General features: G+C 42.5%; 1 protein-coding gene and 1 pseudogene across 7 annotated transcripts in view; both read right to left on the bottom strand.

Annotated features, from left to right (window-relative positions):
* C20H6orf89 (chromosome 20 C6orf89 homolog) overlaps positions 1 to 23,528 on the bottom strand; it is a 35,554-nt gene extending 12,026 nt beyond the window's left edge. For 2 of the 7 annotated variants that reach the window (XM_065912343.1, XM_065912345.1), the window contains exons 1-6: positions 23,357 to 23,508; positions 15,034 to 15,106; positions 13,377 to 13,584; positions 12,713 to 12,926; positions 1,421 to 1,575; positions 1,150 to 1,289 (exon numbers count right to left, since the gene is read on the bottom strand). In XM_065912343.1, the coding sequence (XP_065768415.1) occupies positions 1,150 to 1,289; positions 1,421 to 1,575; positions 12,713 to 12,926; positions 13,377 to 13,565 (698 nt within the window). In that variant the 5' untranslated portion in view covers positions 13,566 to 13,584; positions 15,034 to 15,106; positions 23,357 to 23,508. Of the gene's footprint in view, positions 1 to 1,149; positions 1,290 to 1,420; positions 1,576 to 12,712; positions 12,927 to 13,376; positions 13,585 to 15,033; positions 15,127 to 23,356 lie in introns of those variants that run through there. The other 5 variants (XM_065912346.1, XM_065912344.1, XM_065912349.1 and 2 more) reach the window with 5 other exon arrangements.
* Positions 23,529 to 26,128: 2,600 nt separating this feature from the next.
* On the bottom strand, positions 26,129 to 26,291 carry LOC136151954 (U4 spliceosomal RNA; annotated as a pseudogene).
* Between the last annotated feature and the right edge of the window lie 1,030 nt (positions 26,292 to 27,321).

Genomic DNA, 27,321 nt, shown 5'->3' with positions numbered 1-27,321 from the left:
AGCTTGGCAAGGGTGGGAAAACTGTGGGTGGTGGGTGAAGAGGGAAAGATGTCAGGACAACAACTGAAGTATTCCGTCCATGAAGAAAAGTCATGCCGAATCAATTAACTGAAACATCTCTCTCACACACAGACACACACACTCACACACACTCACTCACTCTACAGCCACAATTTGTCTGTGTGGGTGGGGTGTTTATAAAATCCAGCTAAAACAACATATACAGGGAGAAAAGAAACACTCCATTCATCCTCTCTTGGCAAAGAGACTGAAGTAACAGCAGGCAGGGCAAGAAAGGAGAAGGGAGGAGGAGGGGGCAACAATCATGACCCTTTTGAAGTGGAGCAGTATGACGTGGGAAGCCTGTATCAACTCATAAACCGAGTATTTGATCATGCAAATAAACAGCAAATTTAAAGAAAGGTAGAAGCAGAGAAACTACCCAACAAAAAGCCTGAAAAAGCAGTTTTAATCCTCTTTGGAATGATTCTAGAAGTAAACTGGCATTCCTTTTCTTTGTAGAAAGTAAGTTTCACCCCCAAGAAATGGCCCATGTCTCTATAAGACCCAAGAAGGAACAGGGAGACAGATGCGGGTTTCAGTGTTGGCTGGGTGACCTTAAGCAAAGTACTTAACCTCTCTGATTCCCACTTTTCCTGAACTGAAAAACGACAATGACAATTTCGACTTCCCAGCGCTATGATGAGCATCTCCAATGAGGAACAGACACGAAGCACCAAGGCATGCTGCCTGGCACCAACAAATGCCAAGAAATAACCTTCCCTTCTCTTCTCTGTGCTCTCTCTGCAGTCCTCACCACTCAGGACCCACTCAGCATGAAAGCAAATGCCAAACACTACAGTTAGAAGTAAACTGTGCTTCTATTAGGCAATCTCAGTGTCCACCATGGTGACGCCCCTCTTGACACACCTCTTCAACTCAGCCCCTTTCTCTCCCATCAGGTTTTCAACGCTGCTCTGGAGTTATCACTTGACTTGGAGGGTGTGTGGTAAAGTTTACACGGTGCCGGGCATAGCAGGGTCATGGCAGTAATTAGTACCATTTTGACATTTGGTCTGCCTTCTTTCTGTACACACACACACACACACACGCACACACACACGGCTGGGTGCCCCTTTCTGCACTCACCATGGGTACGGAAACGGGAACCACCGTCCAGGAAAGCAGCGCCACCACTTGGTGAAGAACCCTTCGGTGAAGCCCTCTGTCACCTCCGGATACTGGCACAAAAAGTCCTGAAGCCCCTCAGTCGACAGGGACTGTCCCGTCTTGGGGAGGCAGAAGACAAAAGTGCAACAAGACAACACGGAATTACTTATCAGGAATGTCCCAGGGCTTGATGCTTTCTAGCCCTTTAATGGGTTATGAAGGCAGTGGGAGAACCAGTCTTTCTGCGCACCTTGATTACCAGAGGATGCAGCCTCTCAAATTTCCTTGGGGTATCTTCCAGGAGCATCACCTGGAGGGGTAATTTCTGGGCGCAGCCAGTGCAGTTGGCAGGGATGGGGTCCGACTCATTCTGCTCACAGTCATTTGTCCACCAGGGATCAAAGTCTGACAGAGGAAGGCATGTGGAGAAAGCAAATACAGCAGGTGAATCCAGGAGACAGAGAGGCATAATAATTTTAAAAGCTCACAGTGATCAGCATGGGTGACCTCTGAAAAGGTACATATCAAATAATATCAAATAACCCTCAAGAAGGAAGCAGACAGCCTAGCTAGGGGACAGAGGTGGAGAGGGGAGGTCCTTCTCTCTGTAAACTCTTCCAGGCTTTGTGGAAAGTATTTTTTAACACGTACAAGTATCTCCTTAGTCAGATCAACAACTGAAGTCAGACAGTTTGGGGAGCTGTATTTGTGACATGGGGTTGGAGATGCAGTTCCTTCCCGGTTTTCTAACCTGTGACCAACAGGTCTGAACCGGCTACAGCACGTGGGGGAGGGGCAGGCAGGCAGGGTGGCCCCACTGCCAGTGACGCCAGCATTTCTCTGATATCCTAGACCCTGGGCTCACAAGTACAAGACGGGGCCAGGACGGCTCTGGGAAGGAAGAGTGAGAAACGGGTGCAGAGAGAAGGGATGGAGAGGAGAGACGGGACTTTTCAGGGCCCATCTGTGGAGTAAAGTAAATGGCCTCTGCTCATCAGCGCTCTGTCCCACTTCAGGGGAGGGGAAAGGGCTACTAACCGTGGCTTCCAGCCCCAAGGACTGCAGGGTGGTCAGAACTAGAAGAACATCCCACTCAGGCCCTGATGTGAGAGCTCGCTGGCTCCCCCACACCCTACTCTGGTGGGTCCCTCTTTGAGGGGTTGGCTCTGTTTCTATGCAGCCCTTCTTGGTTTTCTCTGCGTTCCTTCCCTCTGAGACTATTCTGTTCATAATATTATTGCATTATGTCTTGTTTGCTTTCTGGTCCAGTCTGGGTTTCATCTGTGTTCTCTGAGATATGTGTTTGTGATAGATCTTTAATTTGAATCCAAAATGTTTCACCAGATGGTTTCTGATTAAAGCCCAAAGAAAACCCAATCAGGAGAGAGCCTAGAACAAAAGACAACAATCGAAAGTGGCTGAAAGGAAATCAGTTCTCTGAGCCAAGAAACAGACGTGGAAACTGACTCTTAACACAAAACATCTTCTGTAGTGAGCACAAGGCAGGAGTCTGCAGGATAAGGAACACTCACTGGGGGAGGGCGGTGCGTGTGCTCAGCGTGTTCCCTGAGCCCGCATCTCCTGCAGACAGACCCCCCGCAGGCAGCACCACCCACTATTCTCACCCCTGGGACGAGCACACGCCACAGCACACAGCGATTGCTGCGAGGCTCCAGGGGCAGTAGAAAAACCTTCAGTGGCACCTGTTTTAGTGGCACGCTAAGGCTGCAGTTACCCTCTTATTTTCCCTTCTGGAGTATTTTCACATGTTCCTTATTAGAGGTCAAATATGATGAACTTTTGCCAAAACACAAGAACTGGGTAATGGACATACAATGAGGCATAAGTAATCATGTGTTCAGAATGTGTTTGGTTGTTCAGTCACGTCCGACTCTTTTGCGACCGACCCTGTGGACTCTAGCCCACCAGGCTCCTCTGTCCATGGGATTTTCCAGGCGAGAATACTGGAATGGGCAGCCATTTCCTCTTACAGGAGATCTTCCCGACCCAAGGATCGAACCCGCATCTCCTGCGTCTCCTGCATTGATAGGCAGATTCTTTACCACTGAGTCACCTGGGAAACCCCAAATGCAACTTATATTGAGTCAAATTCAATTGAAAAGTCTTAATTCTCACAGAAGAAAAGCTGTCAAAATAGAGCCCTGAGGCAACATACTATGTTACAGTTATATAGCATTTCAGTTTCCAAAGTACTTGTGAGGGAGGCGGAAGGAAGGGAAGAGAAAATTAAAGTGATCAGCACCAAGCCCAATGTCAGTTGTGTTTTCACAGGTAGTATATTGTTTACTCCTTACCACGTACTTATTGAGGAGGCATCACTATTCTGATTTTACAGATGAGCAAACTGAGAGTGAAGGCAAGAGGAATTACCACCCAAGGGTGCGGGGCGGGAACAACACAGACAGCTGAGGAAGACAGTGATGAGGGCTCTAGGGCTTCCTTCTAGGAAGGTTACTCTGCGGCGTGATTAGGGTGTCCCGGAAGAGGGAGGCTGGGAAGAGGCAGACCCAGTTATGCTTTGTTTCTGTCCTCTTGTTGGGGAGGGAGGAGGTGTATGGTGATGAGAGGGGAAATTTAATGAGCCTGAGGCAGTGGGCTTGGGAAGAAAGGGGTGATTCCAGAGGCAGTGATGACAAAGTCCATGGCTCTCAGCAGCACTGCGGAGACCATCTATACAGGCTGAGATGGTCCGAGAGCTCCTCATTTAAGGGAGACATTGGAGGGCTACAAATACTTATCATCACATTTTTCTGCAATAACATGCCATATTTCAAATGAGTCCATTAATTCTGACAATCGTACCAGGAGTGAAGTGCTGGGAGAAATTCTTCTAAGGTACACAAAGGTGCTTCGTGGGCTTTGTTCGTGCTTAGTCGTTCAGTCATGCCCGACTCTTTGTGACCTCATGGACTGTAGCCTGCCAGGCTCCTCTGTCCATGGGGATCCTCAAGGCAAGAATACTGGAGTGGGTTGCCATGCCCTCTTCTAGGGGATCTTCCCAACCCAGGGGGAAATGATCCACAGACTGATTCTTTACCATTTGAGCCACCAGGGAAGCCCGCTTCATGGGCTAGTAGCAGCAATTCTGAACCTAAGAGTATCAAAAGATTATTTTAACTGTCACTTAATTTAGTTTTATTCTGAGCTTTAAGTATTATTGGGATTTCCAGGTAGAGATGCTTAAACAGCAGGTGGAGGAAGAAAACCCAGAGAGGAAAAGAAAACAAGAACAGAATACTAAAAAGAGAATTTAAGGTGGCAGAATACAAGGTAGAGCTCTCTAGACACGTAAACATCAGCAGTGTTCCTATACTGCGTCTGTGTGTGCTCAATCGCTTCAGTTATGTCTGGCTCTTTGCAACCCCATGGACTGTAGACCGCCAGGCTCCTCTGTCTATGGGATTCTCCAGGTAAGAATACTAGAGTGGGTGGCCATTCCCTTCTCCAGGGGATTGTCCCTACTCAGGTATCAAACCTGGGGTCTCCCACATCACTGGGAGATTCTTTACCACCTGAAACACTGGGGAAGCCCCATAGAAATAATAGTACATGTATTTAAAAATGTGTATATGAATGTCCCAAATCTTTTTTTTTTAATAACAGCAAAAAAATCTAGAAACTGTTAAATTAAGCAATACTCACACAATGAAATAATATAAACTCCTGAAAAATGTGTATTTTGGGTTGAATAGTGTCCCCCCACTAAAATTTAAGTCCTTCTGGAACCTCAGAATTTGAACATATTTGGAAATAGGTTCCTTGCGGATGTGACTAATTAAGATGAGGTGATACTGAAGTGGGGTGGGCCCTAAATTCAATCTACATGCATTCTTATCAGAAGAAGAGAAGCCACACGACGACTCCCAGAGGGAAGATGGCTAAACAGGGTTATGTGGCCACAGCCAAGGATGCCAAGGACTGATGGCAACCACCAGAACCTGGAAGAAGCCAAGAAGGATTCGTCCCTAGAGCCTTTGAGAAGGAGAAGAGCCCTGAAACATCTTGATGTTTGGATTTCTAGCCTCCAAAACTGTGAGAAGATTCATTTCTGTTGTCATAATTCACCTGACCTTTGGTACTTTGTTACAGCAAACTTAGAAACTAATACAATGTGCCTAGCCAAAAATATTTACATAAGCCTTCCTTGTGTGTGTGAAACAAAAAGTATTTTATATTTATGGATATAAAGTATAGCAACCTGCACAGCCACAGAAAAACTCAGAAGGATGGATGTATATTCAAACTATTACCAATGGTTACCCGGGTGGAGGAATTGGGAGGGGTAGAGGTGAGAAAATTTACTTCATTAAAAATATATTTTTGGATTTTCCTGGCAGTGCAGGGGTTACGACTCTGTGCTCCCAATTCGAGGGGCATGGGCTTTATTCCTGGAAGAGAAATAAAGATGCCACATGCCATGTGGCATGGCAAAAAAAGTTAAAAAAAAAAAAAGTATATTTTAAAAAATCAAAATCTTATGTCTTTTTTTTTGTCTTCGTATATGTTTTATGTATTTTCCAAATAAAAATGTCTTTAGAGGGAATTCCCTGGTGGTCCAGTGGTTCGGACTCTGAGCTTTCATTGCCAAGGGCCCAGGTTCAATCCCTGGTCAGGGAACTAAGATACTGAAAGCTGTGCAGTACAGTGGGGAAAAAAAAGAATAGATACGTGTATGTGCAGAACAGAATCACTTTGCTGTACACCTGAAACACAACACTGTTAATCAACTATGCTTCAATAAAAAAAGGTTTTTTTATGTCTTTTAAGACCACGAAGACTCAAACCGAGAATATTAACTTTTAACGCAGAGTTTAGTCATCTTGGAAGGCAGGCCCCTGAAGAGGTACCTGACAGAAGAGGCACCTGGGCCAGGTTGGTGGCCAGCCAAGGAAGAGAGGAGGTGATGAGGAAAAATAATCCCTGGAATGGGGTAGTTCACACACTCCATCTGAATTAAGGGGAGCCGGCACTTCCAGAGGAAGAGCTACCCTGGACTTCTCTGCAGCCTTTGTCACCAAGGTGGATAAAGAATGTGCTCCTATTTGTTTCAGAAAGGGATTGAGGAATGGCTAAGCAGTGAAGTGATCAGGAGGAGGGGGGCTGTGTAGAGTTGGGGCTCCCTCTCCCCTTCTCACAGAATTTCCAACAACAAAAGAAGAAACCAGACTTAAACTTGGCCTCCATCTGTCTGAAAAGGTTTTGCCTGCTGTGTGCTCTGTACAAATAGCTGGAGCTGTCATACCACAGAGTGAGCAAAATCTCACTCAAGCTGGAAAATAGCCAACAGCACACAGCAGACCATTCCACACCACCCTGGTCCACGGCTTTTCTTCAGTTACTGAGCACGCTGCATTTCACCTCTTTTCAGCCCTCCTCGGCGTCTATCCACTTGTCCTCCAGCACCAGACAGAAAGGAAGCTGGATGGCAATCCCTAACTTTCTTTTGATTTCCAAGGCTTATTTACTCAAGGTATCCTCCTTATATAAGCTATGTATGTTATACTAAAAAAACTGTTGTGCCAGATAACTGATACGCCACATTATTAGAATACGATAAAACACAGGACCTGGATTCCAAATTCTCACTGTGATTATGGCATCGTTTCACTATGCGAGATGTCAAAAACAGTCTTGCAGACAAAACACAGCCTTGAAGGTAAGGAAGGCAGAAACTAACCTCCCAGGCTTCTCTGTGAGTTGGGCGAGAAGAAGCGGCGAGCCAGGGCCTGTCAGGAGGCTTCCTGGTGCCCGAGAGTCGCTTAACAAAGGAAAGGCGCCCAGGCTGGCTCGCTGTGGACAATCGTAACATACTCTGGAATTTGCAGTGGAGAGTCCCTTTACACAGACTATTAATCTGGCAAAAAGAAAAAAAACTATATATATATATATATATATATATATATGTCTTTCTTTCCAGGAGCACAAAAACCTGCCTATGGGTACAAAGCATAGTGAAGAAGAAAGGCACACAGTCAAGACCAGCCCCATGAGAGCGGGGTTGGGGGGGATGTTTTGTTCACTGATCTGTTAACAGATCACTGTGCCTGGTGCACAGTGGGGTCTCGATACACACTCACTGACTGACTGACTGAATGAATGAAACTTTGACTTTTCAGAAGATTTAACGATAGGATTGGGCTTCCCAGGTGGTGCTAGTGGTAAAGAATTTGTCTGCCAACGCCAGAGATGCAAGAGACTCAGGTTCGATCCCAGGGTCGGGAAGATCCTCTGGAGTAGGAAACAGCACCCTACACCAGGTTTCTTCCCAGGAGAATTTCATGGGCAGAAGAGCCTGGTGGACTACAGTCCATGGGGCTGCTGAGAGTCAGACATGACTGAGCCAACACACACACAACAACAGGATTAAGTCCATCAGGAGAAAAAAAAATCAGACAATCTGAATTTGGAGAAAAATCTCAAAATAAGAATTAAATAAATATAACCTCATAATTTCTTAGGTGTCTCATATTAGAAATGTACCTAAGAGAAGCCTGCAAAGTCCACAACAAAGCCTCTGTGACAGTCACTGGTGCGTGCTCAGTATTTAATCAGGCTCTGCTCCAGGAGCTCATTTTGCTTAGCACTTCCAGCTCCCTGGGCATGAGGCAGGAGTGAAGCCTTGACCTTGGCCAGGCCCCCTGCAGGAGTGGCAACAGGCCCAGAGGCACTTTCATATACCATGGGATGGAAAGAACCCAAGAAACCATTTTGCCAATAGCTCTGCCATCAGAAAGCAATGCGTATGAAAAATTCCAAACTGTAGAGTCCACCTATTTTTGTAAGTTCTCCTCGTATAGAAATTTGTCTCTAAATGTGAGACTTCAGCTAAGTTAGTCAATCCCCTTGCATATCAGCTTCCTCATCTCTCAAATATTAACATAAAAATGCTAACTGCCTTATGTGACTGCTGTGAAGACTGAGGAATACAGCGTGCAGTACATGACACAGTGCTGGTATACACATTGTAATTCTTGACAGAGCTGTCATCACTTTACTCTTTTATTTGCAAATAAATAGGTCTGAGCACTTCATCTCTGAGCACTGGTCTGGACTCTAAGTCTGATTAGTTCTAAGTCAATGAATGATGTACTATTCCCCAAACTCCTTAATATTGGGAGATCCACTTCAACCACCCCTTGAAAGTTCATGGATACATAAGGTTCCAGTTATGCAGTACAGATACAGAGATGCACCGTCTAACTGTACGTGAGGAACTGTCCCAGGCCTTCTCAGGATGTATGAGTGTTACAATTAAAAATCAGAAATGCCCAAAGTAAACAAAATAGCTCAGTCTAACAGGCTGGAACCTGGCTTGTCTGAGGGCAAAGGCAGCAGGCAGGAAATGTGATGTGATGGAAAGAGTGGCAGACTCGAGTTAAGAAACTAAGGTTCTTCCCAGTGCACCAGGCCCGAGCATTTGTCTCATGCATCCAACCTGGGCTGGTGATCTGTTTCACTATAGATAATATACATGTTTCGATGCTGTTCTCTCGAAACATCCCACCCTCACCTTCTCCCACAGAGTCCAAAAGTCTGTTCTGTACATCTGTGTCTCTTTTCCTGTTTTGCATATAGGGTTATCATTACCATCTTTCTAAATTCCATATATATGTGTTAGTATGCTGTAATGTTCTTTATCTTTCTGGCTGATTCATGTCAATGTATGACAAAACCCACTACAATATTGTAAAGTAATTAGCCTCCAACTAATAAAAATAAATGAATAAATAAATAAATAAATAAATAAAGGTGGAACCCACATGTAAAGAGACATGCTGTCTCTGTCTACTGAGATATCACTGCATAATAAATAATGCACTGTGATCTGGAAAAAAAAAAAAAGAAACTAAGGTTCAAGTGCTAGTCTGTTACGTGTAATTGGGTAAGCAAGCTATTCCACCTCTCCCAACTTCAGTTTCCTCTTCATAAAACAGGAGCATGGAAGCAACCTAAATGCCCATCAAGAAAGGAATGGATAGATGAGGTACATATGTACAATGGAATATTACTCAGCCATTAAAATGAACGAAACAATGTCATCTGCAGTAACATGGATGGACCTAGAAATTGTCATGCTGAATGAAGTCAGTCAGACAGAGGAGGAGGAAAATTGTATGATATCCCTTATATGGGGAATCTAAATAGAAATGATACAAATAATCTTATTTACAAAACAGAAACAGACACAGATTTAGAGAACAAACTTATGGTTGACAGAGGGGAAGATTCCAAGGTGGAGATAGTCAGAGAATTTGGGATGGACATGTATACACCGCTGTACTTAAAGTGGAAAATTAACAAGGACCTACTGTATAGCACATAGAATTCTGCTCAATGTTATGCAGCAGACTGGATGGGAGGGGAGTTTGGGGGAGAATGGATTCATGTACATGTATGGCTGAGTCCCTTTGCCGTTCACCTGAACAATCTCGACATTGTTAACAGGCTACACAGCAATACAGAATAAAAAGTTTAAAAAAACACAAGGAGTATGTACCAGATCAACTCTAATGTTCCTTTTGAGCTCTAAGACAATGATTTTAGGGAAGGATAAAATCCAAGAGGACAGATGGTGGGGTCAAAATGGATATAAAGGCAGGAGGCGGGAGATGGGGGTGGGAGAGTGGATAAGAACTAAAAATGTAAATGTGAAGGGAAAACTATAGGTTAATAAGAAAAAGAACTGGGACTTCCCTGTTGGCCCTGTGGCTAAGACTCAGAGCTCCCAATGCAGTGGGCTAGGGTTCGATCCCTGGTCAGGAAACAGAACCCACATGCTACAACAAAGACCCTGCATGCTGCAACTAAGGCCTGGCACAGCCAAATAGAATAAATGTATCGGTATTTTTTTAAAAAAGAGAGAGAAAAGATTAAGTCAAATAGCAAGTCAAGGCTTCCCAGGTACCTCAGCGGTAAAGACTTCGGTAAAGAATCTGCCTGCCACGGTTCCATGACTTACCAGCCTTGGACTCCCAGGCAAGTGACCTAATCTCACTGTACTTCAGTGTCTTCTGTAAAACAGACAAAGACCAGAACCTACTGCCTAGGAATATTGTAAAGATCAAACGAGCCACCACACGGAAAGCCCTCTGAACAGGGCCTGGCAACTGGGAAGTACTAAATAGTCAGCTTAGTTATTTTCTGCTACGGAGTGGGGTGTTCACATGACTCACCACAGAGTCACTTCATCCACCCTATGAAGAGGATTTAGGGGCAGGGTTTCCTAACCAAGGCTGAAACCTAGAAAAACACAACCCCACGTCTGTTGCCTTCTGTTCCCTGGGCAGAGTCAAGAGGGAAAACCGCCGGCGGCCGGGAGGAACCCAGCAGCACCGATGTGGCGCCTCTGGGGTGTCACCGCCGCCCCTGCAAGGAGCGTCAGGTGGCCCTCGGGGGCACTAGGCCAGCCCTCAGGGAGACGGCGCGCCGGAGGGCTTTCCTCTGGGGAGCCACACTCACTTCACATTCTCCCTCCCTAAATAGTCCTAACTGAAAGGCCGCTGCTTTTTGGCACATGACAACAGGAATGATAATTTACGTTTTTTGCTTTTCTGGCCCTCTTCCATGACCAGCAGTTTGCACTTTTTTTTTTTTTTTTTTTTTGGGCCTCACAGGATGTGGGATCTTAGCTCCCTGGTCAGGGATCAAACCCATGTCCTCTACAATGGAAGCGCTGAGTCTTCACCACTGGACCCACCAGGAAGTTCCTGCACTTCTGTTGCCTAATTCTCCCCAACATGTTTCTATTCACCCCTTATTTCATTATGCATTCTTAAACTTCCCTCCAAATGCTATGCAAAATGCTGTTACATTCTACAGCTTCCCAGAAATATGAGACATAGGAAAATAGGGTAACAAATCTCAATTTACAAGAAAAAGCAGTTCTGCAGTAGAATCAACAACATTAAAGACCTAAAACCACACCCTTCCAATGGTCTCTCTTTACAAGTGTGCTCTAAGGACTCATTTTATTTCAATACGCAAGGCAAAATATTCACTTGGAGTGGCCAAACAACCTGGCTTGTTGAACCTGGCTTGTTGACAAGACACTGATGTTTCTTGAATTTTTAAACTCTGATACACAGAATGAGCAATCACTGTCCACTGACTATGCTTTCTTAACTCAAGAGTCTGTGGAGATGTAGTTTATAAAATGGGGAGAAAGAAAATAAATGCCGTGAACTTGGTCCTAAAAACTGCGGACTTTCCTCCCATGTGCCACAGAGCAGAAGATGAGCTTCGGGAGGCTGGGAGGGGAAGACAGGACGGGGGCTGATGCATCCGAGGAAGCAGGGCAGGCTGGCCTCACTGACCAGTTTCTCTGGCTTTTTCCCCACGTGCTCTGGACCTCCCTGATAAAGAGCTGGAGCTCTGTTGATGACATTTCAAAAATAACCTTCCCAATAAACATAAGAAAGCTATATCTGGAATTTAAAAGTCTAAATATATGAGTTGATTTAAAAAAAAGAAAAGGACTTATGAGGTGGGGTTTTTGTTTTACAATGTTCCCTTCCTCTGATTTTGATATAATTCTGGAAACTTCTTCAGGATTTCCCCAAGTGTACAAAAATAACTTTCAAAGGAGATTCAAACCAAGTGATGATTTTTATGACTGATTAGGTCTTGGCTTAAAGAGTAGCACTATGATTATAAAGTTTGGTTTCAACTACTAACTTTTTTTTTGGAAAACAACATTGAAGAGAAGACCAACAGTTACGTTGAAGCCTAAGGTTTCAGAACCTGCTTATACAAAAAGTTCTATAATCCATTTGTGGTGTTAATGTACATATTCTTTCATACAGGTGAATAAGATAAACAGATAAAATAATAGATGACTAAAATAAAATCCCCAAATAATATCCCTCTATTCTTTCTCAAAAAGTAAATTTCAAGTCTTACTGCATTACACTATTTTCAAAAAAGCAACTCCTCAAATGGTCTATTGGACCAGGAATTTCTGTGCTACCATTGCATTGTTACTAAATTAAAGTGTTTCTTAAATTCAACTTTTGGCAAAGTTGTCTACTTATAAACACTATGTAAGTGAACTGTGAAACAGAAAATATTTAACTGAAAGAGAGGGATACACCTAGACAAAAACCTAGCCCAACAGGCTAAGGACTATTAACGGGTTGGACTCAGATGCTTTCAATAAAGCAATAGCTACTTTTTAAGATAACTATTTTGGATAGGGATCATAGGAGAGAAAATGGTAAAGATACACTGAAATCCTTCCTATGAGGAAAAACTCTCACCCACAAAATGTGTGTTAAGAATCAGGGGGCTTGAATTTGACAACACTAGATGCGTTTCTCTGACAAGTTTCTTCATCCTCTGAGCCTCAGTTTCTCAATCTGCAAAATGGGGTAATAAAACCCATCCCATAGAGTTTTACTGAGGATGGAATTAAATGAGACAATACGGGAAAGTGTCTCTCATTAGCTGTCAATAAATGTGACCTTCTGTCTCATGATACTGCCAAGAAAGCTGTATCTAGTAAGTAGTAAATGTAGTGTTCTACCTGGAAAGGGTCTGTCTTCATTACCCCCATGCAGAGGAACTCCCTTATTTTCTGGCATATACTTCTTGGTAATAGGCAAAGACATCAGCCGGATGTGATGGATGAGTGAGCGCCAAGTGTAAGCTCCGGGAAGCACAGGTTCAGGTGGTAACGGGCTGAAAGGTTGAATCACAAAGTAGGCAGTGAGCAAGATTAATCCCAGGGTTATGAAGACCTACAAGGAAAGACAGGAAATGGATTAATAATGGTCCCAGCAAATGAAATACTTCAATGACAAGGAAAAAAAAAAGTAATAGGCATTTTCTACTATGTCCAATGTGTTTTAAGAACTAATCCTTTTTCATAAACAAGTCATTGACATTCACTTCCAAAAGGATTTAAAACTTGACAACTGTGAGAACTGCAAGGCTCACCAAGTTTATATCACATGGATCAGGGGCCATGTTCACCATTTATATACAAATACAGCTAACCATAAGTACACAGCTTTCATCTACTACATTTAACAAAAGAGTCAAGTTTCCTAATCATATATGGTAACAAAGAGTAAAGGCCAAGTGACTCATAGAAAAACCAAGGTTCAGCGGTGGAATCAGTCAGCAGCAATGTCTGGGGAGAATGCTGATGAGTCTGTGCTCCGTCTAAGCTATTTCCAAGTCTTTACCTTGTACACAGCTAGAAGGAGGGGATACTGGGGTGGCCCCCTCTGAGGTTCATTCTTCTCCAGCAGCTGTCTGATAAATTTTTCAATTGCCTTCTCTGACATGCCACATTGATGGCCCGTCTGTCTTACCAAATCAACAGTCTCTGAGAGTTTGTCATAAATGCTGAGCTCATTAGCGGCAAGATCCATGTCTTCCAATGCAGAGTCTCTGAGATAGAGAGAGAAAATAAATGTAAAAAGGTGGTTTCTTTGAATTACTTCCTTCTCAAAGTTACATCCTTTAGAACAGTACTTCTTGGCCACCTGTGGGGAGGGACCAGTTCTGTGTTTTTCCCAATCCACTGCTGACCAATTCTTTTGTAAAACATAATGAATATGTCGAGATAATGTCAAGATGTGATACAGATTTTTAAGTGTTTCTTAATTGTGGGCTGTATATTGTCACCCTGCTTATTTAACTTATGTGCAGAGTACATCATGAGAAACACTGGGCTGGAAGAAGCACAAGCTGGAATCAAGATTGTCGGGAGAAATATCAATAAACTCAGATATGCAAATGACACCACCCTTATGGCAGAAAGTGAAGAGGAACTAAAAAGCCTCTTGATGAAAGTGAAAGAGGAGAATGAAAAAGTTGGCTTAAAGCTCAACATTTAGAAAACTAAGATCATGGCATTTGGTCCCATCATTTCATGGGAAATAGGTGGGGGAAACAGTGGAAACAGTGTCAGACTTTGTTTGGGGCTCCAAAATCACTGCAGATAGTGATTGCAGCCATGAAATTAAAAGACGCTTACTCCTTGGAAGGAAAGTTATGACCAACCTAGACAGCATATTAAAAAGCAGAGACATTGCTTTGCCAACAAAAGTCCGTATAGTCAAAAAAAAAAAAAAGAAAAAAAGTCCGTCTAGTCAAGGCTATGGTTTTTCCAGTGGTCATGTATGGATGTGAGAGTTGGGACTGTGAAGTAAGCTGAGTGCCGAAAAATTGATGCTTTTGAACTATGGTGTTGGCAAAGACTCTTAAGAGTTCCTTGGACTGCAAAAAGATCCAACCAGTCCATCCTAAAGGAGATCAGTCCTGGGTGTTCATTGGAAGGACTGATGCTGAAGCTGAAACTCCAATACTTTGGTCACCTCATTTGAAGAGTCGACTCATTGGAAAAGACCCTGATGCTGGGAGGGATTGGGGGCAGGAGGAGAAGGGGACGACAGAGGATGAGATGGCTGGATGGCATCACCGACTCGATGGACATGAGTTTGAGTAAACTCCGGGAGTTGGTGATGGACATGGAGGCCTGGCGTGCTGCGGTTCATGGGGTCCCAAAGAGTTGGACATGACTGAGCGACTGAACTGAACTGAACTGAATTGTGGGCTAGTAACAAAAATGGTTTACAGACCAGCATTGGTTCCCAAACACTTTGAGGAATACCAGTTCAGAGCACAAAAATAAAACCTTAATGGGACTTTGAATACTAGTGCCCATCCAAAATGATCTTTAAAAAATAAATATTTATTTGTCTGTGTTGAGTCTTAGTTGTGACACTTGGGATCTATGTCATGGCATGAGGGATCTGTTAGTTGAGGCATATGGGATCTAGATACCTGACCAGGGATCAAACCTGGGCCCCCCGCTTTGGGAGTGAGAAGTCTTACCTACTGGACCACCTGGGAAGTCTCCCAAATGACTTCTGAAACCAATCACAGGAGATCTGCTACAGGTAATTTACTAAAATAAAAAGAAACAGACTATGGGAAGTGTTATTGACCAATTATTTCCTTCCTTTCACATCAAATGAAACTTTTAGCAACACGAGAGGAGGAACTGATCACTGAAGGCAAGACTTACTGAGGAACCTGCTGATACGCTTCCTTCCTGGCTGAGCCAGGATTTCAGACAACACAAAACCAGGGCACGGGAGTGCTTCACACTTGGCAGGCTGCAGTCCTCATGCTTTTCGGCAAACAGAATTTTAAACAAGGGGCATTTCGTTTGCATTTTACATGTTTTAAAAACCTAAGATCTATATAACTCATTTTAAAATTCAATTTGTGTTCGCACAGTTATTTTAAAGTCAGGCCATTTCACAATGGCCATACAATAAAAGGCAAAAACTAAAGGCAACATAGAATTCTCCCTGGATCACTTGTAAAACAAAATAAAGCACTTCTCTTTAAAAAGCACTTGGGCTACAGAACAGTGTTTTTCTTCATTTATAGGAAGGAAAACAGCACTTGGGATCTATGCTGTCTTCTGCTGGGATGGGAGTTTTGTTGTTGTTTTCATAACGCAAAGGGTCCTCTTATTTCACTTTAGGATTTCATCCCTAAGGTGTTTCTAACACGGAAAAGCACTAACACAGAACAACTCTATCCCTTCGGTGAGGAGATGCTGCCCTCTGTAGAGCAGAAGACCTCAGTCAGGAGGCTCCAGCAGAGGCGGCGGCCTGCGCTGCCACGGGCCAGCACACATCCTCCTCCAGCAGCGCGGCTAGTCCTCAACTGCCTGCACAGCAGATCACCTAGAGAGCTTTTCAGCAATGCTCACACCTGGGCCCCAACCCAAGGCCAACTAAATCAGAGTCAGACTTCGAATGGTGGTTTAACAAACAGGTAACCTAGATTTTGAGGACTGGAGGGGGGAGGAACCCCACACATTTTAAGGGACACAATCTTTCTCCAAACTCTCTGCTATTGCTCAAAGGGTTTTTTTTAAAGACCACATAGGGCTTAATTTTAAGGTTCACGTGAAAGGGTGGTGAAAGTCTATTATTTTAAAGTGTGTATTTTCAGGAATTCCCTGGTAGTCCAGTGGTTAGGACTTGGCTCCTTCGCTGCCAGGGGCTGGGGTTCAATCCCTGGTTGGGGAACTAGGATTCCATAATCTGTATGGCATGGCCAAAAAAAATAGTAACATAAAATAAAATGGATATTTTCAACAAATGGTGCTGGAACAACTACATATCCACAGGCAAAAGAACAAAGTTGGACGCTTCCTTATACTACAGATAAAAATTAATTCAGAATGGATAAAAGACATAAAACTAGAAAACAAAGGGGGAAATCTTTATAACACTGGTTTAGGCAATGACTTCTTAGACAGGATACCAAAAGCACAAATAGCAAAAGAAAATTAAACTGGACTACATCAAAATTAACAACTTTTGTGCTGCCAATGATACCACCGAGAAAGTAAAATGACAACCTATAGAATGGGGGGGGGGGATATTTGCAAATTATATATCTGATAAGGGACTATCAGTCAGAGTTCATAAAGAATTCTTACAACTCAATTATAAAAAGATAAATACCCAATTAAAAATGGGCAAAATATTTGAAAAGATATTTCTCCGCAGAGGATATACAAATGGCCAAGAAACTCATGAAAAAATGTTTAACCTCATTAGCCATCAAGGAAGTGTAAATCGAAACCCCAGTGAGATATCACCTCTCATCCACTGGGATGGCTATAATCAAAAAGTCAGAGAATAAAAGTGCTGGCAGTGGAACTCTTGTACACTGCGAGTGGGAATGTAAAATGATGCAGCAGCTCTGGAAAAGTGTGGCAGTTCCTCAAAAACTCAAATACAGAGCTACCATATGAGCCAGCAACTCCACTTCTAAGTATGTACCCATGATAATTCAAAACAAATATCCACACGAAAACTTGTTTAAGCCACAGTATTCATAAGAGCTCAAAAATGAAAGCAATCCAAATATCCAGGAAAGGATAACAAAACGGATTTCAATAATATTCATACATCATGGAATGTTCATGGAATTCATGGAACATTACTGAACAATAAAAAGGAATAAAATACTGATACATGCTACAACATGGATGAACCTTGAAAACATTATGCTAAGTGAAAGAAGATAATTACATGACTGAATTTATATGAAAAGTCAAGGACAGTCAAGAGACAGAAAACATTTATTAGAGGTTGCCTAGGGGAGGGGGTGGGGAGGAATGGGGAGTGACTGTTAATAGATACAAAGCTACTTCCCGGAGTGACAAAAATCTTCAAAACAAATTATGATTGTTGCACAACTCTGTGAATAAACAAAATCCACTGAATTGTGTATTTTAAATAGGTGAATTTCACGGCATACATAAATTTTATATATATATATATCTCAGTAAAGCTATTTTAAATGTGTATTTATAGACTTTGAACTTAGCACTGTTATGGCATTTATTATACTCACTGCTATGATTTGGCTAAGTCACTTGGCCTATTTCCTCATCCAAAAGACATGAGAATTGAACCAGAATGTTTTTAAAAGTTTCCTCTATAAAAAATAAAAAATTAAAAGTTTCCTCTAGCTCTAAAATTCTAGGAGTGTATGACTATTTCAGGAAGTGCAAAATGATAATATGATACTGAATACACACATTTCTTGCAAGCTGTACATCGTTCTTCCCTGAGATTCTGACACATTTCCCGAGTTACCAGAAGCACAGTTACCGATTTAATGAAGTTTCTACAAGCACATGGGGGGTCTTGGTAATAAGCCTTCCTTTTGCCTTTGGTAAAATTAGTGGTTCTCAACTAGGGGCAACTCTCTTCCCCCTCCCCCCCAGGGGTACGTGGAAAGTTCGGAGACATTTGTGATTGTCACACTTCAGGGGTACTACTGGCATCTAGCGGATATGATGTTAAACAACAACAAAAAAATCTTGTCCCTTTAGGTCAGACTAGCAGAGCAGCTCCCTTGCTGAGATCTCTTCAAAGTCAACCCTCAACACGAGGGTTTGTATTAAAAAAACAAAAACAAAGAACTTGTCCCTTAAAAAAAAAATCAAACACAAAGTCAGGGTTAAGCATCAAGTATATTTATCTAGACTGAGTGAAATCAGCTGAAGCTTGATGGCAATCCCTTTCTCTCTAGTAAGAAGGTCCAACTCTGGCAGAAATGAGCTTTGCCACAGAGAGAAGTTTCTACGAGTGAGTTCGACTCTTAACAGTGGCTTATACCTGCAAGGGCATAGGCAGAGTGACCTGCAGAGTTACAAAAATCAAGGTATCATGCAACAGGCTTTACACACTGAAACGCCAGAAGCCTGGGAGTGGGACCCAGGTGTGAAAGCTTTCAAATCTCCTTCCTGCTGATCACAGGCACACCCCCAACCAGGAGACACAGCTGTGGAACAGTACTTCTCAAGCAGGGTGATTCTGCTCCCCAGGGGATGTCTGGAGACCTTTTTGACTGTTAAAATTGGAGGCGTACTCAACCTTTCCCAATGATTTTTTTCTTCTCCATGCCAACTTCAAAGTCCCAAGAAGAGGGAAACCAAAGGGAACAGACAGGAAAACCTGGAATTTCTCCTTTGTCTCATAGTCACAACTCATGTCTCGCAGCAAGTCTCCTAAGCCTGTATTTACTTCTGATCTCAAACAAAACAATTTCTTACATAACAGAATACCATCTTCGGTGGGGTAGACACGCATCAGCACACTTGGCAAGAGACTGTGAATGATACATTTTTCTCCAAATAAAGCTATACAAAAACACACACAAACAAAAACTGTAGGGGCACTACAAGCATCTAATTCATAAAGACTAACCTCTTACGATGCACAGGACAACTCCCCATGACAAAGAACTCAAAATGTTAAGAGTGCTGAGGTTAAGAAATCTTGCTTTCAAGAGAGGCCTGGGGATTGTTAAGGTCTGAAGGATTACTTCAGGAAAAGGAGGAGGCAACTGACAACTCTGAAGGGATGTTCTCCACAATTCCTTCTGAGTCTCAGTCTAGGAAAACACAGGACAGAGACATAGCTGGTAGAATGACTCTGACAGAACTCACCAATAAAGATGTTTAAGGCAGAAAACAGGATAAGAGGTCAGACAAAATGTACATTTCTCCTTTTATACTGTTTAAAACAGAATTTCTCTATTGATATAAATATGTCCTGAACACTGATATGACATCACCCTGGATGTCAAATCCAAAGCCGTTTCCCCAAATAAACGGCTATACCATCTAGGCAACTCTTAAGATGGAATACTGACTCATCTAGTTAAAACACAAAAGCTGTATTCAGAAAGAAAAGTGTCAAAAGCCCATCTAAATATGTCCCAATCTTCAACTACTGGAGGAATATACAGAGTACCTAACAATAAATTTTCTTTTTCCCCATAGTAGGTTTTTTAGTATTATGCTAGCTATGTAGTATGGTAATCCATTCTTCAGTGTTAGGAATATATTCCATTCTACTTTTTACAGTGATTCTCATTGATTGAGGACATGTTTCATTAAACTGGAAAAAAATGTTATCAAAGACTTGTAATAAAAACCACTAAGAAAAAACAAACTCCACATTTAAAGATAAATGATAAAACACTAAAATGATACAATTTAAAAGAGGAACAATTTAAAACTATAATAACTGCTTTAAATTTACAATTAGGAGAATTCTACTTTTATGCACTCTTATCATCAACATTCCTCTTTCTGGATATCTCTGCTCATTGAGACTTGAAGAGTCTAGTCTTTTCTTTGCTCTCTGAAAATATATTGCTTTTCTCTCAATTTTTTATTTTGAAAAATTTCAAGCCTCTAGAAAAACTGTAATAGTACAGTGAATGTTCGTATATCCTTAACTTAGATTCACCAATTGTTAACAAACATTTGGCTATATTTGCTTTCTGTTCAACTCTTTTTTTTTTTTACCAGAACCATTTGAAATTTATTAATGTAACACATCATGAAACCACTTCTAAATGTTTCAACATGTACCTCCAGAGAATAAGGGTATTATTCTATATAATCACCAGCATCATTATCATACCTATTAAAATTAATAATTCTCTAACATTACTTAATATCTAGTCCATGGTCAAACTTAAAAAAAAAAAAGAAAAAGCAAAGCAAAGAAAGGCCATACAGCTTTTTAGAAATCTAGGCACCAACCAGTGATCACATATCACAGTTAGCTGTTATGTCTCGTTGTTCTACTTAATTCTACAACAGATGCTGGTGTTTTGTTTTCTGGCCTTTTATGACACTGACATATTTGAAGCAGGAACCCCCAGATTTTTAAACATATCTCCTAGTATCACTTTTTCTAGTTTCTATGGTTTAAAAAAAAAAAAAAATCCTTCCTATTTAGATTTCCAGAGCTTATACTCTTCCTCTCTTCAAAGTTAAGCTCTCAAAAAAAACAAAAGTTTCCCTTCCCTCTCTTGTTTCTCAGGCCTCGGACCATTTGTTTCTTTTCCCCTCACACCACGGATACTGCTTTCACTAAGGTCACCAAAGGCTTTCTTCACATGCCAAGTCCAAAGGACACTTTTTCAGTTATCTCTCTGCGGCAGCTGCCATTCCCATCCATTATCTCCCCCAAGTGCCCTCAAATCTTGGCATAATTCTCTTGTTCTCATTCTCTCGGAATGTTGGTATTCACCACGGATGTCCTTGACTATCTCATTCTCTCCATGGCTTTAGCCACCAGCTTTAGTGATTCCTAAATCTCTTCTCCAGTCTAGAACTCTCTCCAAAACTCAAGACCCACCTATCTAATCAGCTAACAGACATCCTGGACCAGATTTCTTATAGTCCCCTACATGTTACGTGCCCATACCTGACTTATTAATTTTCCCCTGCAAACTGTTTATCCTACTATATTCCTTTCCTTAAATACTGGAAACATCAGTTCTCCAAATTTAAAACCTCTCCTCCTGCTTCCTCATCACCACCAATGAACCAATCACCAAATCCTCAATTTTATATCCTGTATAGCTCTCACATTCATCATGTCCTCTTTAGCTCTACATTAGTGGCAGTCAAGGCCCTCAATATCCCTCCCATAGACCATCACAAAGATATTTTAATTTCTATATTTCCAACCCCTTTTTTCCTTTCTGAGCCAGTCTCTACAAATTATTTTTCTAAAACACAAACTGGCTCACATTGCTCATCTATTTAAAGCACTTTAGCACTTTCCTTGACTTCCCACGCCCAGCTAGGGAACAATTTAGCACTGGAATCAGAAAAAACTGGAATACCAGCTCTGGAATCAGAAAAAACTGAATTCAAATACTAGATTCTCCATCTACTCTGTGGCCATGAGACACTGTTTTAACCTCTCTAAAGCCTCAGAGTTTTTATCTATAAAATAAGGATAATTGTGTCTTTCCAACCATGTTGTTAATCAATTACAAGGTGATATATCTAAAACATTTGTCTTATTACTCAAATTAAATATGTAATAACTACAATAAGACGAAGTCCAAATTACTTAGCATGACCCACTGGTTACTGCCTATCTGTTCTGTCTTGTTTCCCATTCTTCCCTCACATTCTTTGTTGCCATATTATTTCACACCTTTCTGCTTCTGTACACATAATTTTCTCTGTTTACAAAAACTATCCCCCCGTGCTTTGTCCAATGAGTGAACACTATTTTTGCCCTTTGAATCTTAGACCTTCATTTCTGCCCTTTGAACCTTAAACACAACCCTATCACTTTGTATTACATCTATTCCTTGTCTTCCTTGCCACAAAACTGTTTCTTGAAAGCAGATTTTTTGGAGAAAATAACAACACAAACTAATAACAGACATGGAAGTTCACCTCAAGAGATATGGAACCTTATCACAGCTTGTTGAACAAATTTATAGAAAGACCTAAAGTAATCATTTTGTTCACAAACTAATGGTTTATTTTACTTCTTATTTTTTAAAAAATACATCAGCCTAATGAGAGTTTAAGTGAGCAAGATATAAACTTCACATTTGGATTTTTTGTGTGTGTGGAGCCTTAAGTAGCTGTGGAAGAATAGGGATTTGAACTGGGTCTTGAAAACTGTTTTGGTCTAAAGCAGAAAGGGCAAACAGGGCCTGTGGTATTCAAACTGGTGGATGTGAACTTCAGACGAAACTTCAGTGTAACAAAGCTAAATTTAGGTTAAAGCATGTCCTTCCTTAAAGGGAAACTGTCCTAACTCAAACTCAAATAAGCAAATTTATTAAGGGAGAGATGTCCATGGAAGATTCCACCATGGGAACAACCAAATGAGCAAACAGGAAAAGCCAGAAATTATTCTGGGAGTAGTCTCTATTATGAGTGAAAGTTAGTCGCTCAGTCTGTCTGACTCTTTGCGACCCCATGGACTGTAGCTGGCCAGGCTCCTCTGTCCATAGAATACAGGACAAGAATACTGTATTCTCCAGGCAAGAATACAGGAATGGGTTGCCATTTCCTCCTCCAGGGGATCTTCCCGACCCAAGGATCGTACCCACTTCTCCCGCATTGCAAGTGGATTCTTTATCATCTGAGCCACCAGAGAAGCCTCTATAATGAGAAGGCCAAATACCTTAAAACTGGTGTACTGATAAATACCAAGGATGTGCAGGCTCTTGACCAGAAAAAAAGTGTGGCTTGCAGGACTAATGATCTTAAAATACTAGGCAACAGGAAGCAGGCGAATTTCCTTGTTCTAAATGGAGATTACCAACAGCTCATTTAATCAGGCCAATAAACCAAGTCATATTCCTTTCTGAAATCCGAGATGCCATGTTTGTCATATACCAAGACCACACTTAAAAAATTCCTTCCCTAACAATGATCAGAAAAAGATATTTCGGAGTGGGGCGGGAAATCTACTGTAAACATTAAAAAAAAACAAACGAGAACTCTAAAAGGGCAAAAAATATAGACTTTGCTAGGTCCGCTGTTTTGGTCACTACTGTGACCCCGCGAAACAAGTTCAATTAGGGCGGAACTCTCTGCTCTCCCCGGCAGAGCCAAGGGAAAAAAGGGAGAAGGCTTAAGAAAGTTGACCCCGGGGGAGTTGGTGAAGGGAGCTGTCAGTCCGCAAAACGCCGAAGGCTCAGAGAAGGCGTCAGCGCAGGGGCAGGAGAGGCACTGGCGCTGAAAGGTGAGCTGCGCGAGGATTTTACAGACGGGTACGGCGACAGTGTTGTCACGAAGCTGCCTCCCCCCTCCCGGCCTCGGGCCCCAGTCACTCACTTGCGGGGCCCGCGCCCCCTCGGGCTCCTCCCGCCTCGGGGACAGCAAGCCGCCGGGCGAGGAGGATAGGCCGACAACTTCCTACTTCCGGGCGCGCAACCCGGAAGCAACTCCCACTCCACAGGCGAGACAGCGCCCCTTCTTCCCGCCGGAAGCTTCCGCCAGAAGTAGAACTGGCGATGTCTTGGAGAGCTTGGGAACTATCACGAGATCTGGAGAGCACGGCTTCTTGCTCCCCCTGGCGGCCAGTTCTTCCCTCTCGGTCTTCTTCAGTCCTTGCCGGCGGTCTCTTTGTGAGCCAACGCCGACTTCATAGCTGAACTAATTCATTCAATCAGTATTTGTTGAGCCTCCTACTATGTGACAGGCAGCGTGTTAGGCATTAAGAGATGGATGTGGGAGGGGTAACGTAAATGGTGGGCAGGCCCTTACCTTTGAAATCTAAAAGAAAGGCAGGCAAACAGATCACTCAAATTTACACACGGCACACTCATTAATGTTTACTCTTTGCCAGACATTACAAAGGACTTTATATTCGTGAAACTGCTTCAACAACCTTCATTTACCCTCTTACTAACCAAGCTGAAGTTTATGGAAAGGTTAAATTGTTCGAGATTACACTGGAAACTCGCTCTGCTCAGATTCTGATCTGGAACACGCCCTGTGTGAATGTTGAACTGAACTGGATAAGGCATGCCTGCTCAGTCATGTCTGACTCTCTGCGACCCCATAGCCTGTGGCCTTCAAGGCTCCTCTGTTCATGGAATTCTCCAGGCAAGAATACTGGAGTGAGTTGCTATTTCCTACTCCAGGGGATCTTCCTGACCTTGGGATTGAACTCGTGTCTCCTGCATTGCTGGCTGATTCTTTACCACTATGCCACCTAGGAAGCCCAACTGCATAAGGACGTGGTCCCTAACATAGGTTATTGACAGTCTACGTGGTGAGAAGAAAATCTGAGACAAGCATTTAGACAAGGATGGAATGTGGCACCAAATTAAAGATCAAGAAGAGAGAAGGAGAGTCTACTACAGACAGGATGAGTAGAGAGGAGGAGATGGAACAAGGGAGATTGGGTGAAGTTTGGTAAAGCATTGCAAGGAAAAAGACATGCTTGGGCAGAAGTCTGAGAGTGGGAACGCTGATTCCACATATAAGGCTTGGATAATAAAATAGTCCAAAATCTGACTGGAGAAGTCAGTGAGTGGTCAATGGTGAAGGGCCTTCAAGCTCAGGCGAAGTGATTTGGGATTTTAATAGGCAAAGAGAAATCATTTAATACTTCATGGCAATATCTTATAGTATTTCAGATGAGGGCTTTGGCTACTGTGTGTAAAATGGGTTACTAGAGGGAAACCAAAGGGCAGGGAACCCAGCAAAGGAGCTTCTGAAATAATCCTGGTGTTAAAGGTCTGAAACAGCAGTGGGAATGGGAAGAAAGGAATACAATTTGGGGACCTTTGGAAAAAAGAGTTGACATGTTTGATGATGTGTCACTTACAGGGAGCAGAGATAAAGAGGATGATCCTTAGGATTCCAGCTCAGAAAATGATGTTATAATTTTGTTTTTAATAAGGGACATTTATTTAGAAGACACATTAAACTTAGATACAGAATAAATGAAGTAAATACAAGCTGCAATCTAATAGTGAACTTAGAACAGTAATCTAGGCCTCTCTGTCAACTCTGCCCTGAAGTCACTGACACTTAATGTTCTCTTGGGAATAAAAAGTCCAACCAAAGCTGAGCCTCTTGAGTAAGGATTTTGGAATGAGCCAGCAAGGTGCTGTCTTATGCTTCTGTTAAACCCCAATGCATCGTCATCATGCCCTAAGCCTCCCAGGATATGTAGTAAGGAACTACATAAGGTCCAGAGAAAGGAAACTCAGATAACAACAGACAGGACTAACAATGAAAACTTTTCCACCCAGCTCAAGGGCCATAACGAGGGCATGAACACCAGAGTGCAGGAAATGTAAATTAATTATCCCTTATATTAGCACAGCTCTCATCAGTCTAAAATATAGTTTTCTTTTTGTAAAAACTAATTGTATTCATTTACTCATTTTATTCATTTATTTATGGCTGTGCTGGGTCTTTGTTGCTGCATAGGCTTTTCTCTAGTTGAAGACAGCCGGGGCTACTCTGCGTTGCAGTGCCTGCGCTTCTCAATGTGGTGGCTTCTTTTGTTGCGGTGCGTGGGCTCTAGGTGCACAGGTTTCAGTAGTTGTCGTTCCCAGGCTCTAGAGCACAGGCTCACTAGTTGTGGCACACGGGCTTAGTTAGTTAAGTTAGTTGAGGTGGTGCATGGGATCTTCCTGTAGCAGGGATTGAACCTTTGTCTGCTGCATTCCAGGCGGATTGTTTACCACTGAGCCACCAGTGGTAAATATTTAGGGAAGCCCCTAAAATGTAATTTCCTGTTTATTATTCATTCAATGAGCATCCTGTGTTCAGTCCTCTGCAAGGAGGGCACAAAGATGAACAAGGTTCAGTTATTCTCTCAAGGAGCGCACTGTCTAATTTGACCTTTACAACCTTGTATACCCTTATTCCTGCTTGGCAATTAAGGAAGCTAGGATTGAACTGTGGTCAAGAACACAGGATCACAGCTGTGGAACTTTGAGCAAGTTATCGCTGTTAGTCTCCGTTTCCTCAAAGTAAAAGGGGGAATAGTGATATCTACCTCTTGTGGGTTTGAAGATTAAGTGTTGTCAAAAGTTCAAAAATAAGCTACAAGGATATATTGCACAGCACAGGGAATATGACCAATATTTTATAATAACTACAAATGGAGTATAACCTCTACAAATTGTGAATGAGGAAAATTTCAAGTCTGAGTTCCATTTGTGTTTGATTTTTTTTTTTTTTCAATTAGCAATAATCGCGCCTCGGATAAACCTCATTGGCTACGATACTGCCACTGCGCAAAGCTTGTGTTTGATTTTAACAGTGTGAAAGCACACAGTAGTGCTTACTGGATGCCTGGTACAATGTAAGCATTCATTTAACTGCCATTATCAAGTGGCATTCAAAGCATTTATGGTATGTTCACTGACCCCATTTCTTTCTTGTCCTCCCTTCACACCTCCTCTCATTGTCTTTGATAATGTGCAAACACTCCTAACAACCTTGGACTACCATCTATCCCAGTCACAGTCACTCTAATCCTTGCTTCTAGTCCTGACATATTTGATCTTCATTCTCCTAGCTTTTCCCTTCCTTTATCTCTGATTTTCTTCCCAGTCCTTCCCTCTTCCCTCTCACCAGACACTTTGCCTCTGGAGACTCCAAAGTTTGATGCAAAGAGCTGACTCATTGGAAAAGACCCTGACGCTGGGAGGGATTGCAGGCAGGAGGAGAAGGGGACGACAGAGGATGAGATGGCTGGATGGCATCACCAACTCGATGGACATGAGCTTGAGTAAACTCCGGGAGCTGGTGATGGACAGGGAGGCCTGGAGTGCTGCAATTCATGGGGTCTCAAAGAGTCGGACACGACTGAGCAACTGAACTGAAGTTTAATTTGCTTTATGGCTATGGGGCTATGGACCTGTTGCTGTTTAGTACCTAAGCCATGTCCAACTCTTTTGCGACTCCATGGACTACAGATCAGGCTCCTCTGTCCATGGGATTTCCCAAGCAAGAATACTGGAGTCATTTGCCATTTCCTTTTCCAGGGGATCTTCCTGACCCAGGGATCTAACCTGTGTCTCCTGCATTGGTAGGTGGATTTTTTACCACTGAGCCACTTGGGAAGCCTGGCTATGGACATATAAGTCATTTAAATGCTGAGTCTCAGTTTTTACATCTGAAAAATGGGAATAATAACATCTACTTTACAGGACTGTTTTGCGGAATAGATAATATAATAATGTTCAAGTGCTATGGAAATGTACAGCGCCTTACATTAGTGTTAGTCACAGGCAGCTCTCATCTCTATCCCCTTCCATCCTCCTCTTCTT

This window comes from Muntiacus reevesi, chromosome 20 (assembly GCF_963930625.1).
Source record: "Muntiacus reevesi chromosome 20, mMunRee1.1, whole genome shotgun sequence".
In the NCBI taxonomy this organism is placed as follows: Eukaryota; Metazoa; Chordata; class Mammalia; order Artiodactyla; family Cervidae; genus Muntiacus; species Muntiacus reevesi.
This window is presented reverse-complemented; position numbering and strand designations above follow the sequence as displayed.